Source organism: Mirounga angustirostris, unplaced genomic scaffold (assembly GCF_029215605.1).
Source record: "Mirounga angustirostris isolate CCGP_5_RB_7025 unplaced genomic scaffold, mMirAng1.0.hap1 SCAF_4, whole genome shotgun sequence".
Classification (NCBI taxonomy): domain Eukaryota; kingdom Metazoa; phylum Chordata; class Mammalia; order Carnivora; family Phocidae; genus Mirounga; species Mirounga angustirostris.
The window spans coordinates 33,430,269-33,446,128 of record NW_026991712.1 but is presented as its reverse complement, the minus strand read 5'-3'; the positions used below and the strand labels follow the sequence as shown (position 1 = coordinate 33,446,128).

Sequence of the window (15,860 nt, the reverse complement as noted above, 5' to 3'; positions counted from 1 at the left end):
TATACTTAATTCTAGAAGAGAATTGGATAGATGAATACTGCACAAAAGTAGACCCTTATTTAAACTTGAAATTCAGGAGACCAAAAAACAGCACAGTACTTTCGTATCTTTCCCCAGTCTTCAAACACGGGCCTTTCCTCAGTTCTTTATAAATTTATTTGGAATCACTTAAATATAATTCTCAGAAGTTATTAACATCTAGGTGATTGTTTCTGGTAGAAAAGAGTCTGTGGTGTTATTGTCTTTACTATTTTTTATTTTTTGAGTGACTGAACAGAGGCATTGAGAGGCCAAGTGATGAAGTGAACAAAACTTGATTTAAACTCAATGTCTAATGAATTTCTTAGTTCATGGAACACATTATTTTTTAAAGTTTCTACAGAAACTGGTATTTCGTGTCCCATTACACCTCTGGGGAAGCATTCTCTTTTTAGGGAAGATTAAAACACTTACTGAAAATTGAAAAAAAAATTATAGATCTGCTAAACCAACAATGTTTATTGTCACTATACATTTTATAGTGATAGCACAGTGGACACCAATAGCAAACATGAGGGAATTCTGTTATTTTAGTAATACTGTAATTCATGTAGGAGAACGTGGTTTACAAATTTCTCAATCTGTCTGTTTTAAGTAGGGTGCCCGGAAATGCCATGGATGTAGGATGCATTTGGTATTCAGTATTGTGAGGCACTAATCAGCTAAGTACCGTAATCCTCCTTACAGGGTACACTCTTACTTGACCTGGAGCTATATCCAGCCACATAGTAACAGCATTAAAGAATAACCTTTTTCTTAACAGGTCCATCCCTACAGGATTTTATGACTCCATCCATGAATGAGTGTTGTTTTATGTGTAAATTTTTAATAATTCGGTTTTGAAATAAAATGATTGTAAGCAAGTAGAGACTTTCAAATCATCTGATTAAGGATGGATCCTATGATTTTGCTAGAGCTAGAAGGATTAAATGAAAGCACTGCCTGGCACAGTGTGGCTGTATTTTTGTCAACATGATGCTTCATGCTCGACAGATGTGCATTGGTTGAGCAAAAGGTAAAACTATAAAAATGTGTTAGATATTGTGATATGTAAAAAAAAGATTGGTCTTTTTTGGTGTGTTTTTTGGTGAATATAAATGGTTTGACTTATTAGAAGCTTTTTGTATGAATTCTAGGCATGGGATCTGTACATTTCATATTTTATACGATCCTATATTTCTGTTAAATCCTGGATTTAATGTGTCTTAATTGCTTCAAATTTTAGAATTTGATTATAATGTTATGTTTAATCTATATGGTAAGAATTGTGTCATTGAATTAATGAAGTATCATTTTAATTTATTTAGCAATAGCCATGCTTTATAAAGCTTTTAAAAAGATGGAGGTTCTTTTCAGATTATTGATTCTTCAAATATCATTTCTATTATTTATAAATGACATTTATTTAATGATCTCTACTAATAAAGATTATGAGTAAGGGCTTTTCTTTAGGTAGTGCTTAATCGAATAGCATAAAATTTGAATTTGCAGAAATCAGTAATCTTTAAATTCTTTACTTTCAATATCATGATTCTTAAAAATTGTATAGGTATTAAGAGTTAAAAGTACACAAATATTAAAGCTTAGAGTTTCCATGTAAGCTTTCATTGTTGTTATAAACGTTTTCAGATGTTTTATACTAGATTATATTTTCAGAGACTTGATGATTATTTTGTAGTATATATAGTCAGTATTGTAGGTGGTATAATAACACAAACCACATAGCATGGTAAAAGTTGTCAATATTAAAATGGAAACTATGGTAAAAACATGGTGAATTGTTACACAGCACATAAGTTGCATCTGCCTTTGGGAAACTGTTGAAAATGACTTTAATTGGGAAAGAATCTTTCTATTTGGAGTTTTTCTATCAGTCAGTCTGATTTTTAGACATGGAGCTTTAAAGAGACTAATTGGTAGAGTTTCTTGCTCAAACTATTATGCCTAATCAGAATACCATTTATAATGGAGTGTTAGGTGTGAATATACAGCTAGAATATTTAGAAATAGATTGAATAGTCCATATAACAAAAAAATTGTAAGCAATGAACAGAAATGCTACTGATTAAGATTCATTTACAGTATTTCTTTTTTTTGTATTTTCTTTTTATTTTATTGTTATGTTAATCACCATACATTACATCATTAGTTTTTGATGTAGTGTTCCATGATTCTTTGTTTGCGTATAACACCCAGTGCTCCATGCAGAATGTGCCCTCTTTAATACCCATCACCAGGCTAACCCGTCTCCCCACCCCCCTCCCCTCTAGAACCCTCAGTTTGTTTCTCAGAGTCCGTATGTGATTTTCTATAAACTGGTTCTGGTTAAGACCCCTATAATATGGGGAAAGAGAAAATAATTGTTAACAATGTAGATTTCAATAAAAAGAGGTAAAGTGAACAGATATTAGGTGAATATAAAGTGAATGCAAATATATGCTGATATTGTTATATCAGAAATAGGGATTGACTGATGCATAGGAGTAAAAAGTAAGGAACTATATAATGTCACAAATACATTTTATTCTAAAGAAAGGCGTAATTTTGGATTCTGCCTCTTAATTTCTCAGTGTCTTTGAAGGATTAAGTGAAATACAACATCTTAGATGAATTGCTCTATTCTTCTGAATTATAACTTGTGGGTGAAATACTGTTAAATGCTTTATGATTGCTTAGAGAATTGTACAATTTATCTTTCAATTCTTTACCAATTAAATGTTTTCCACCTGATAATAATAAATGCTAAGACTTGCTTATAGAGGGCAGCAGCAAAGGTAGAGATTAGAGATATAGTACTTGAATTTTCATGGGTTTTCTCCAGGTCCTGAAAAAATATATAGTGTCTAAAAACACAGCAGTTTTAATTTAAAGGAGAGTATATATGAAATAGTCATGATCTAGTTGGCAAAATTATTTGACAGAATATTTTAATATTTTGGAGTAATTGATAGCAGACTCTTCATTGTTTGGTAAGAGTAGTCATAGACTAAAATCTTGCCTTGCTCCTTGCAGAGCTTTAATGTACTACCTTAAAATATATTTTTAAAAACTTTATTCCATTTTAAGTAACAATGACAATAGTTATCCCAACTTCAGAAATCATGAGCACTGTTCTATTTTTACTTAAATTCAGTACAAATCAGCATCTAGAGTATGATTCATAGGCTTCAGGCAAATTTCATAATCTCTAGAACAACGTGATTGCAGGATTTAATATTGAATTCAATTTTCTAAGGTATGATTTTTGAAAACTCCTTAGATGACTTGCTTAGTGCTAATTAATGATAAACTTTCTTTTGGAACTGAATTCTATGACAAATACTCTTTTTTTATCAATCAAATAAAATATATTTCCTATATTGTAAAGGCTCACTATCGTCACTTTATTTATATCCTACTTTCAAAAATTTACATTAATTCCTCAGGAGATGAAGTGTTTCTTTTCTTACCCCCTACCTCTGTCCCATAACAAGTGTGATACTAAATATATTACTAGAAATCCTTAACTTACAGAGGTTTTGTTCTAAATGTTTAGTTGTAAAGTGATTGACACTCTAAATATATTTTGCTAAAGAAATAATTTTATAAGCAATTGTTGGATTTTGAAGCCCAACAACAAAAGTCAAATTAACATATAATGTACATCACTACTAAAAGCAGTTCCTTTTACCCACAGTGGGTGATATTACTGCTGAAGGAACACTAGGGAAAAGAGAAGAACGACTATTTTATCACATCAGTGGGTTTGAATATAGAAGAAAAGAACATATCATGAAAAGTAGAGATAATCTAAGGGAGAATCAATGAGTTCTTTAATTCAACAAATGTTTTTCAAGCACCTACTAAGTGCAGCTTACATAGATCCAGAATGCTGCTCCTCATGAACCTTCAGTTCTTAGAGTATTGTAGACATTCCTGGATAGAAATGGATACAATTACCTAGGGAATAGGTACAGTGAGGAGGAAGGCCATCGTTAGGTTGAACTGCCTTCAAACTATCCAATTTCTCCCTTAACATTTTCTGAATTTTTTTACTTTCTTGCATGGCCGTAAGTCCCACATTTTGGAGATTAATTTGCATTAGAAATCTTAAAGCATATAAGTATTTTTGATAATATTATAAAGCCAATATCCATTCATTCTGATTTAATCTGATTGCTTTTCTTTTGACTCCCATCTGAGATCAAGGATAATGGGGAATTGGAATTTACTCAGTTTGAGAGAATGAAATCTTTTGAAAAGGAGGGGTACATGAAAAAGGCTTGGTGAGCTGCTTTTAGGTGGGTTCTAGAGATGAACTACCTTGGAAAATCCTTGATTTAGTAAAACAACAGTTGAGAATTCAGTAGATTTTATATTTAATAAAACAGCTTTAAGTGAAAGAAAGAAGAAAGAAAGAAAGAAAGAAAGAAAGAAAGAAAGAAAGAAAAATAGCAACCTAATGACAATACCCAAAACATTTCCAATGAAGTTGTATATTTTATATAAATGGGCTACATTCAGTGTAATTACATTACTCAGGTCTTAGTTCAAATGTACCTTTTCAGGAAGACCTTTCTGATTGAAAGTAGCTTCCCTCAGAGACTTTTTGTAAATTTACCGTGTTTCAGTTTTCCTTTATAGTACTTATCACTGTATGGAATTACTTTATTTACTGCTTAATTTATTTGCTTATTGTTTGTCTCCTCTACTAGAAAGAAAGCTTATTGAGGGCAGGGACCTTATGTGTCTTTTCTTGATTGAATTTCCAGCAACCAGCAACCAGAATCAGCTGGCACATATTAAGCCCTGAATAAATGTTGAATGAATGAATTAATAGTGGAACTACAAAGGTATAATTGGCACAGTCCTTTATGGTTCAAAATTTAAAGTCTAGTGGACAGTACAGAGCACAAATTAGGTAATGGTAAATAGGATGGGGTAGTATATGTTGGAGAAATACAAAGGCACAAAAGTGAGCTCTAACTGATGACCTGATCTTCCTGGTCTATAGTAATGAGGTAATACTGCTTTCAAAATTTATATACGTACATACAATTTTAAAATTTCCTATTCAATCCAGACTGGATTTTAGAGAAATTAGAACTTAAACAATGAGGGCATGGTCAAGATGGGCGAAGGAGAGTGGGAGATACAGACTTCTAGTTACAGAAGAATAAGTTACAGGAATAAAAGGCACAGCAAAAAAAAAAAGTTTTAAAAATAAAGTTTAAAAAATTGTTTTCTTATGTACCGAATAAATCTGAGAAACACTAGAATCTTACTCTTGGAACAGAATCAATTTCTAGATATTAAATTTGGTTAATGAGTAACCTATATTTTTGGAGACAAATATATTCATTAACTTAGATTGGAAAAAAATAACATACCGAAATGTATTTGAATTCCTAACAAAGTCTGCATCTAATGGAGGTTAAATGGTCAGTTAGAAGAACTGATGTAGGGCACCTGGGTGGCTCAGTTGGTTAAGTGTCTGCCTCAGGTCGGGTCTTGATTCCAGGGTCCTGGGATTGAGCCCCACGTCGGACTCCCTGCTCAGGTGGGAGTCTGCTTCCCCCTCTTCTTCTGCCTTTCCCCTCCTGCTCGTATGCAATCTCTCTCTCTCTCTCTCTCAAATAAATAAATAAATAAATAAAATCTTTAAAAAAAGAACTTAAAAAAGAACTGATGTAATTGTTTATTTTTTAGAGTTCTCTAGAGAAACTCTCATTTATCTCATTTTTTAATATAGTAAGTATATATAAGTAGCCAGTTAATGAGATGTATGTTGAAAATTTGCACCAGTCAGTTAATTATATCTTGCCAGAAGTATTATTTTTTGCTCTCCTTAAAGCTTTCATTTAAGCATACTAACTTGATGAACTTATGATAGATCATAACTTAATCGACTGAGCCACCCAGGTGCCCCACATTTCCTTATTCTAATCTATATTGTAGTATGTAGCGTTTAGTTCTTGCCTAATACATGTGTGTTAAAATAATATATGAGTTAATGTGTATAATCTATGTTTCTCACTTTAAAATACAGACTCTCAAAGATTAACTGGCCATATGGGTTCAAATAACTGGGTAATAACAAAAGTAGGACTAAGAAACCCAGAGCCCTTGATTCTGTTCTTTTTACATTGCCACCGTGCTGCAGTATTTTTTCCTTTAGTCATATGTATAAAAAATGACAAAAAAGTACAATGAATTATGCCTAACAGATACACATATAAGATATTATGTAGGTCAATACTCTAAAATTTATTTTGAGTGCTCTGTTTTGGTTGTATATTTTAAAATATAGGAGTCTATGGTTTTATGTAACGGTTGTAACTGAAAAGAGTTGTTTTCAAGTCCTAAATGTTTTATATGCAGACATAAGATATAAATGTAAAAAAGAAATCACGTCCACTTGCCTAATCATAAAACAGACTAGTTCCTTCATTTTCTGGCTCAGGGTAGTCTCCCCAGGCTGTGCACCTATGTGACACTGGAAGGTGGGGGACGTACCGAAGCCAGTACTGTCCAGCTGCAGTTGTTGGCAGGCACACAGGATGGGAAAGTCTCAGTGGCTCCTGGCAAGCTCCTCTTAATGGACCACCCTACTGCTCTCGGCAGCTGAGATAACTGGTGGCAAATTCCTGACGACTGTTGAGCTTCACAGCAGCTTCCTAAAGAACATCTTGAGAACCCTTGTCTTTGGCTCTGCAGGCAAGAACAAGATCACTAACTTCTCTGGCCTTCATGGCTGGTGCAGTTGCATAGCTCTTGATTACTGTATTAAAACCCTTACTCCCTGGAAAACCTAGAGTGACTTCTGTTTTTATTAACAAATCTTGATTGGCACGTTGGCAGGCTGTATTTCAGATACAGGGGAGATTCGGTGACATGGGAGACTTTAGAGGAGAATGATGCTGTTGCTGAGTGGGGTCATTCCACATGTAGCCTTTCTCTGCTTTTGCTTTTAGGCTCCCCCACCCCACGCCCCCGCCAAATAACATCTAAGAAATTTACAACTGAGCTATCTAATGTTGGTCATCTTGAACTTCAACTGACCTCACTTTTTATTATCTCCTGTTCATATGTCCTGGCAAAAATCCCTGTAACAGATATTCTGAACTTCTGTCATCTTCAGGAGTCCAGTCCCACTGCTTTTCACGGCTAGTGGTTGACACTATTTGGGTTCGTACCAGGGAAGAGGTCAGTGTGAATATTTTGTTGACAAGGAGTATTATTATGATTACAAGGTCCGCTGTGTTGTACTAGTGTTAGAGGGGCAGGCTGAGAACTTAATATACGGTCTCTTCATCTGAGGCTATAAGGAAGTATGCGGGGTCAGATGTGAAGACAAAGACAAGTTTCATGGAGCTGGCCTTAATCTCAATGAAGATAGAATAAAAATAGCAGTCCCTTCTGAGTTCTACAAAGACTGTGTGTGTGTGTGTGTGTGTGTGTGTGTGTGTGATGAATAAGTCATTATTGTTGTTATTTATTTAAATTGCTTATCTCAAGTTAGAGCAATAAAGAAGGGTTGGAGATAAATGATTTAGATGAACCAATACTAGGAGTGATCTAGGTAGCTGATGAATGAAAAATGATTTTTTAAAAAAGATTTTATTCACTTATTTATTTGAGAGAGAGAGAGAGTGGGGAGAAGAGCAGACGGAGAGGGACAAGTAGACTCTGCACCTAGCACAGAGCGGGACATGGGGCTTGATCTCACAACCCCAAGGTCATGACCTGAGCTGAAACCAAGCATCGGATGCTTAACCAACTGAGCCATGCAGGGGCCCCTATGAAAAATGATTTTTAAGAGCCAGTATTTAATTTTAGTCAGAAAGTATTCAACTCTTGAACCAAATTAGTTTGGCTTCATTATGTTTTCAAGAGACTATATCAAGGTGTCAGGAATAGAGAGAATGTCAGGTGGAGTTTTTCAAAGCTTCTGAATAGCAGTTGGGAGATTGTCGAAGTGTATTGAGCCAAGCAAAGAAATTATAGAAAAGTCCATCTTGCAGCAGCAGAGTATGATGCTATCTTATTTCAGGGCATAGATATATTCCATATGTAGTATGCCAGGCATTAAAGAACCATATCAAAAATACCTTTTAAATTTCCTATTTGAACTGAATAAAATGAATATTAGTAAATCTTTTGTTAAGCATGACTTTAAAAAGAATTTTTTTTAAAAAAGCAAAAGAACTATTTGAATTTAATTCATCAACCCACCAGTGAATTAATAAAATGTTGAATTGTTTAGACGTTGCTCTTCTCATCATTCTTTTCCTTTGCTTACTTAGGACACGAAGTCCATCAGTATCCAGAGATCAGAATAGAAGATACGACCAAAGAGAAGAACGAGAAGAATATCCACAGTATGCTACTTCAGATAACACCATGCCTAGATCTCCATCAGATTATGCTGATAGGAGGTCTCAGCGTGAACCTCAGTTTTATGAAGAGTCTGACCATATAAATTACAGGGACTCCAACAGGAGAAGTCATAGGCATTCCAAAGAATACATTGTAGATGATGAGGATGCGGAGAGCAGAGATGAGTATGAAAGGCAAAGGAGAGAGGAAGAATACCAGGCACGCTATCGAAGTGACCCAAATTTGGCCCGTTATCCAGTAAAGCCACAGCCCTATGAAGAACAAATGCGTATTCATGCGGAAGTGTCCAGAGCGAGGCATGAGAGAAGGCATAGTGATGTTTCTTTGGCAAATGCTGAGCTGGAAGATTCTAGGATTTCTATGCTGAGGATGGAACGACCATCAAGGCAGAGATCTATATCTGAACGTAGAGCTGCCATGGAAAATCAGCGATCTTACTCAATGGAAAGAACTCGAGAGGCTCAGGGACCAAGTTCTTACCCACAAAGGACCACAAACCATAGTCCTCCCACCCCCCGGAGGAGTCCAATACCCATTGATAGACCAGACATGAGACGTACTGACCCACTGAGGAAACACCACCACTTAGATCCTAGCTCTGCTGTGAGGAAAACAAAACGGGAAAAGATGGAAACAATGTTAAGGAATGATTCTCTCAGTTCCGATCAGTCAGAGTCTGTGAGACCTCCACCACCAAAGCCTCATAAATCAAAGAAGGGAGGTAAAATGCGCCAGGTTTCATTGAGCAGTTCAGAGGAGGAATTAGCTTCCACACCTGAATACACAAGTTGTGATGACGTTGAGATTGAAAGTGAGAGTGTAAGTGAAAAAGGTAAGTACTGTCTTCTAATCACACTTTCCCTATAGTTGATTCCCTGGGGGCTTTCTTTTTAGGTTGTATTTGTAATAAACCCTTAATAGTTAGAGATTACTACCTTTATTTTAAAAGTTTCTTAATGGTGCCAGTTATGTGAAGAAAGTTTCAAGTTTTTAAAAGTAAATATCTTCTGTTGTTCATGTGGAAGAGAAGTTTACTGATTTTTTAAAAAAAAAACTTTTCCACTTTGTTTCTGAAAATTTTCTTGCATCACTTCTTGGTGTATTAAGAAATATCTATTTTGTAAAATAATATTCTGTGTGTGTTTCCTTTTACAAATAGCAATGTATTTACTATAGAATATCTGAAAAATTCTTCAGTGTAAAGAATGAAATACAAACTATCCATAATCTTCCCCCCAAATCTAACCGTTGTTAACATTTTGTATTTTCTTCTCTTTTTCCTATGCATGTATATTTCACGTATTTGTAAAATTGGTATCATGCTATGCATAATTTGTATTCTGATTTTTTTCAATTGATACCATATCATTAACTTTTTCCCAAGCCATTAGTTGTTCTTCTGAAATATGTTTTAAAAATGGCTGCAGTAATAGTCTATCATATTATCATATGGATGTACCACAAACTGTTCCTTTATTTGGGGGTGTTGCTGTTGCTTCCAGTTGCTAGCACAAATAATATTCTAATGGTTATCTTTATATAAGAATTTTTGTCTAATCCCTGAGTATTTCACAAATATATATTCATGCTTTGATTCTTACAAGCTTTTATTTCAGAATACCAACTTGCTTTCCAGGAAGGTTATAACGCTCCATACTCCTGTCAGAAGTTAAAGTTTTCAGTCTCAAAGCACCAAATCTTTGCAGTTGAATAGGCCACAAAAATGCTATCTCTTTGTCATTTTAATTTGAATTTGATTGTGCAGTTGAATGTTTTGTATTTTATTGGTGTGTGGTATCTTCTATGAATTACCTGTTCATTCCTGTTATTTCTTCTGCCCATGTTCCTATGAGTATTAATTAGTTTTTCTCTTACTGGTTTATAAGAGCTTTTTATATGGTTAGGATTTTTACCCATTTAACTGTCATGTTTCAAGTGTATTTCCCATATTGGATGTTTATCTACTAATTTTCTGTGGTCACTTGGGAATATTGAATTTAATATAGCTGTCTTTGTATCTTTGGTGATTTTTTCCCATTTTTTTAATCCATAGAAACTCTTTATTCATCCCCAAGTCAGTTAAATATTTAGCTGTATATTTTCTCGTGTTTTTATTATTTGCTTTTAACCTTTAACTTTTTAATCTTTCTGTAATTTATTTTGGTATATGCCGAAATATACCAGATATGTGAGTATCTAACATGAATCTCCTGTACCACCCACCTCTTGCCCACCACACACACAATTTTCTGACACCATTTGATGAATAATCGACTTCTTCATAAGAATCAACAGGAATCAATAAAGGAATTCAAAATGGCAGCTAGATATGAAATTAATATGCAATCATTTTGTGCTGTACCAAAAATAGTTAGAAAAGTGAATGAAAAGCAGTTCCCATTCTGAGCTAAAAACAGAAAATGTGATTTAAAAATAACTAATAAGAAATGAAGGGGGCCTAGATGAAGAAAGCTATAAAACTTACTGAGTAACATAAAGGAAGATAGTCATTGAGTGAGTAGATATTCATTTCATGTTCCTGATTGGGATGGCTAAATATTGTAAAGATGCATATTCTTTCTAAGCAATGTCTTGGGGTTAAGGCCATTCTAATTATAATCTCAATTGATGCCTATATTTTATTTCTACAAGTTAATCTGGAAGGTGTACAGAGAAAAAAACTTAACTCTTCCCCCCCCCCCATGCCTTTTAGGCTCATTGGGGCAGGGGAATGACAAAAGACAGATTAACAAGAAAAAAACTAGTTTATTATCATGTTCATTGTGCGTACATGTGGGAGCTTTCAGCTACCTGAAACTTAAAGGGGTGGTTAGAGTTTGTGCTTATATAGTCTCTTTACAAAAGAACAATAGATTTTTAGAGAGATGACAAGACAAAGAAAAAGGACTTTGAGTTTCTAGGGTAGCAAATCATGGGAAGGTGAGTGTATGAGGGAACTAATGGAAGGTAAGGGCTAGCTGGTAAAGTTTGTTATGTAGACTTCTATGGAGCCATCTCTTGCCTGCTAAAGAGCAATTAACTTCTGTCCTTCCTAATAGAGGGCAGGGGGGACACCTTTACAATTTATGTCCTACTTTCAGGCAAATGGGGGGAGGGTAGGCAGTTTTCTTGTATTTGCTTCTTCTCAGGTGCCTTCTGCTGAAAATAATCCTTATACCAAAATTCATATTAGAACAAATAAATAATAAGAACATAGAAAGTGCCACAAACCAAAGGGGAAGAGATCAGTTATTCAACAGATGGGCTTGGGGAAGATGCATATACAGTGAAAAAAGAAAACCAAGTTAGAGCCTCATTTTATAGAAGTTGCATTGAGATTATAAATAATAAGAAAATTGTGTTTGTTAAAATAGAAAGGTCTAGAAAGAGAAACTGTGGATCTTAATTTTATCATAGGACATATAGAAGGTTTATTTCCCAGAAGCTGTAATACTTTAAGTATCATTAATAATTTTTAATTTGGTTGTTTTCCATAGTTGCCTGAGTATATAATACTACTAAAAGGTGACAAACAGATAGCTTGGTTATCTTTAGTGGATTAGTTTAGATTCTCTTATATAATTCTGTTATTCTTTGCTAAAGTAATGCCTTCAGTTTTACCACTTAAAGATGTAAAAAGTAAACATAAAAATCTCACATAAATAAAAAGCTGTACATGAGTTGAATTAAAATCTTACATAATGCTATTTAGCAGAACTTAAAACATTTATCAAATATGGAAAGAAACTTAATGTCACTCACATCTGTATCCTCCCTGTCTTGAACTCCTAGTAGACCCTGAGAGATGGTTGTTCTCATCTGCCTAATAATCTGCATCACAGGGTGTGGTTTCTGCAGTCATAATTTACTTCAGCTTTGGAGGAAGAAATTTAAGTAAAACAAACTTTTCCTATTGGATGTTACCCCTGGTAGTACTATTCACTGATATGAAGTTATAGCTGTTGAGAGACTGGGACAGAGATTAAATTTTGTCATATCTTGGCTTTTCATCAAGAGAGAAGCACTTTTGGTTATTTGTGGAAACAGTATCAGTCTACTTTTGGAATAAGCTACTCATTAAGCTATCTAGCACTGTGATCCATAGCCATCATTGGTAGTTAACTAATGTTTGAAAATTCCTTCTAATAATTAGAGAAGTTTTATTAGCAGCATTTTTTCCCTGTATGCTTATATGTGGATATATCATTTTGATGAGGACCAACCAACTTTTAAAAGATAGTTATCTCTTTGCTTTATTATCCCTAGGCTAAATGACCCCAAAGAAGGTGTTTTAAACCTGAGACATCTTTCTCATTGTCTTTACATTTCTGTCTCTTTTCATGCTTGTGCACAACTTTTCAAAAATGTGCAAAGCAGCTTTGGATCAAGTAATGTAAAGTGTTAACCAGCATTGCATAGACAGATAGCACCAGGCAGCATTATTATTGCAGAATATATATATATATTGAATATATATATTCAGAATATATATATATATATACATATATATATATATATATATATATATATATATATATTGAGCTGACCTATCTATGAACCAGGCATGACTTTGTCTCCTTTTTCCAGTCATAATGGCCCCTTATATGGCCATAGATGTGAGCTGAGGAAGAGACGCTGATACAATAATAGTAGTTGGTGTTTAAGTCTGCACCACCTGCACATGCATTTTTCTTATATCCCTTGGCCCTACTTATGCTCAAACATGGATGCATCACTTCTATCTTACAATGGATTGTTGTTTGACGTGTCGAACCTTTTGATTTGTTGAGCCTAACAGGCCCTAGCCTATGTTGGGCATTTCTGGCTGTTTGGTCACTTGATCAGATCTTTGTCCCTACCAAGGCCAGGAGCATACCAGGGGCAGTTTTTCAAGTAGTGTATAATTCTCCACCGCAGGCTGCATGGTCTTGATCCACAAACCTAGGAATGTACATCCTGATTCCCCTATTGAGGCTTGCCATAAATTTCACATGGCATCTCTTCCCACCATTGATGCTTCTAATAGCACACCTTCTGTTGCATTGTATAGGCCAAGTTCAGGGCTGCTCACACTATAGCCTGAACTTAATCTAGAGCTGCTTCTTGCTCTGGGTTCCATTTGAAGCCAGCAACCCTGTAATTCTTGGTAAGTGAATCAAAGCAGTATTCCGCAGTGTGGAATATGTTGCCTTCAGAATCCAGAGGCTGTCTATCAGGCATTTGTGCTTTTTTCTCATTGGTGGTAGGGACAAGATATAATAATTTTTCTTTTGCTTTGGAGGGATGATTGGCCATGCCAATGACCATTGGGTTCCTAAATATTTCTCTGATGTTTTGGGCTCCTGAATCTTTGTAGGATTATCTTCTACCCTCAGGAGAAGATGTGTTTAAACAAGGTCTCCAATATAATTGCCGAACTTCTTTCTCAATGATACAGTGAACCAATGTGATGTTCTCTGGAGTGTCCTTACGGTCTTGGTCTTTCGGGGCTATATTATGATAGAGGACAGTAGAGTTAACATAACCCTGGGGAAGACTAGTCAATATGTATTCTTGTCCATCCCAAGCATATGTGAATGATTCCAGTCTTTCTTGATAGGGATGGGAAAAAACACATCTGTCACTTCAGTGGCTTTATTTCTTATATTTGAGTCCATATTAGTTGTCTCTGGGAAGGATACCACAATGGCATAGCAGTTTTGACTGGGGCTACCTGGTTGAGTTTATAGTACTCCATTGTCATCTTCCAGGATGTGTTGATGCTTGTTTTTTTAGGCACCACCCTGGTAAATTAAAAGGAGGATATAATGTGAACCATCATGTTTGCATCCTTTGTTTTTGATTTAATCTTTGCTGCTTGGGGAGGGCATTATCATAAGCTTCCATATGACTTTTCCCATTTGATAGTTTTAACCCCACAAGCCAAGGAGCATTAGTTCTTCCAAATACCAAGTCTGTCCATTTGGGGACTGCGGCAATTACTCCTGTAACAACTGCATAACTTGGAAACAACATCTGTGGGGAAACAAGGGCGGAAAGACTTGGAAGAGAAGTTAAATTGTGGACAGGTGTTTCAACTAAACCCACAGGAGTTTGAAGCTGGGGTAGATCTTCAGAGATGACCTAATTAAGGAAGGGGTCAGGAGGGCTAGATTTGGCTGCTCCCTGGGGAGGGCAAGGCAGGTCTTGGCCAGAGTATATTTCTAGGGTGAAGGACACAGCTATAAGCAGTGAGCATGCAACACTTGGGGCAGCTTGAGGAATGAGCGCAATTATAGATGGTATACAGCAATATCCAGTAAGATTTTTTTCTTAGAATTGTCCCCTTATTTTTACAAGAGAGATATAACAATTTTAAGCCTCTCTTACTCATATGCCCTTTTGAAACTGCGGGAAAATGTTCTAGAAGTCTCCTCTGTAGACTTCTTCATAGATGTGTATTTTGGGGGATGTGTATTTGTGTCACAGTTGCTACTCATGCCAGTTCCTAATTAACCACTGATGGTAGAGTTAGAATTGTCAAGATTGGCTTAGAGTTCACAGTTCTAAGGGGATAAAAAATGACTGGTAGATAACCATTTATGCCTGCCAGAGATATTCATTGTAAGGATTATAATAATGCAAAACTGGAAACAATTCATATGTCCAAAAATAGTGTGATGGAGCTTGCTTGTGCCAGCTTGTGAGAACTAGTCGTGTGCATCTCTTCCCAACCCCACATTCAATGACATAGTTTTAGTAGCTCAAAATTGGCCAAAGTGGAAGTATTTGCACCGTAAAAATAGACAAATGTTACAAAACAGGGCCTGTTTTTCTCCCAGAAAACTGGTAGGTAAACATTGATCACCATACCACTGATATCTATTGGAAGTTTTGATAACCTGTGGAGACTATGGCAATACGGGAAATTGTCCAGGGTATAATGTAAACTTTTTTTAGAAGCTTGATTGAAACTTATATCTGCTATGTTAAAATGACATGTGCATATAGAACCAGAAAGAAATAAGGATAAATTAGAAGTTTTATTTCTTGGAGCAGTAGTTTGTAGGAAAAACTTAATGTAGAATTTCATTAGTGTGGCTATAATATTTATGTAATAAACATGAAAAAAGGAAGTTCTATTGATTAAATTGTCTTACTATATTTCATTTTTAGTGATCACACCCCCGGACACTCTCAGAGTACATATGAAAAATATCATAAATATAATCTTATGTATTACATAGGTCATGCTTAATGCCTAAAACATGTAAAAAAAACTGTATTTACTTTATAACAACATTCATCTCTCCATAACATTTTCCTTACAACTCCATCAAATTTCTAGAGTGTTGAATTTTTATGGTTCACGCTTCATCTTCCCTAGCCCCACTTCATGCACTTAACATTTTTGTATGGTGTCTTCTGTCAAGATTTATTTATTTTGTATCAGGTATGCTAAT

General features: G+C 35.1%; 1 protein-coding gene across 2 annotated transcripts in view; it reads left to right on the top strand.

The window, feature by feature from the left end:
* Positions 1 to 15,860, top strand: part of RIMS2 (regulating synaptic membrane exocytosis 2) — a 581,950-nt gene that overhangs the window by 255,923 nt on the left and 310,167 nt on the right. For both annotated transcript variants that reach the window (XM_064588000.1, XM_064588001.1), the window contains exon 6: positions 8,325 to 9,250. In XM_064588000.1, the coding sequence (XP_064444070.1) occupies positions 8,325 to 9,250 (926 nt within the window). The remainder of the gene's footprint in view (positions 1 to 8,324; positions 9,251 to 15,860) is intronic.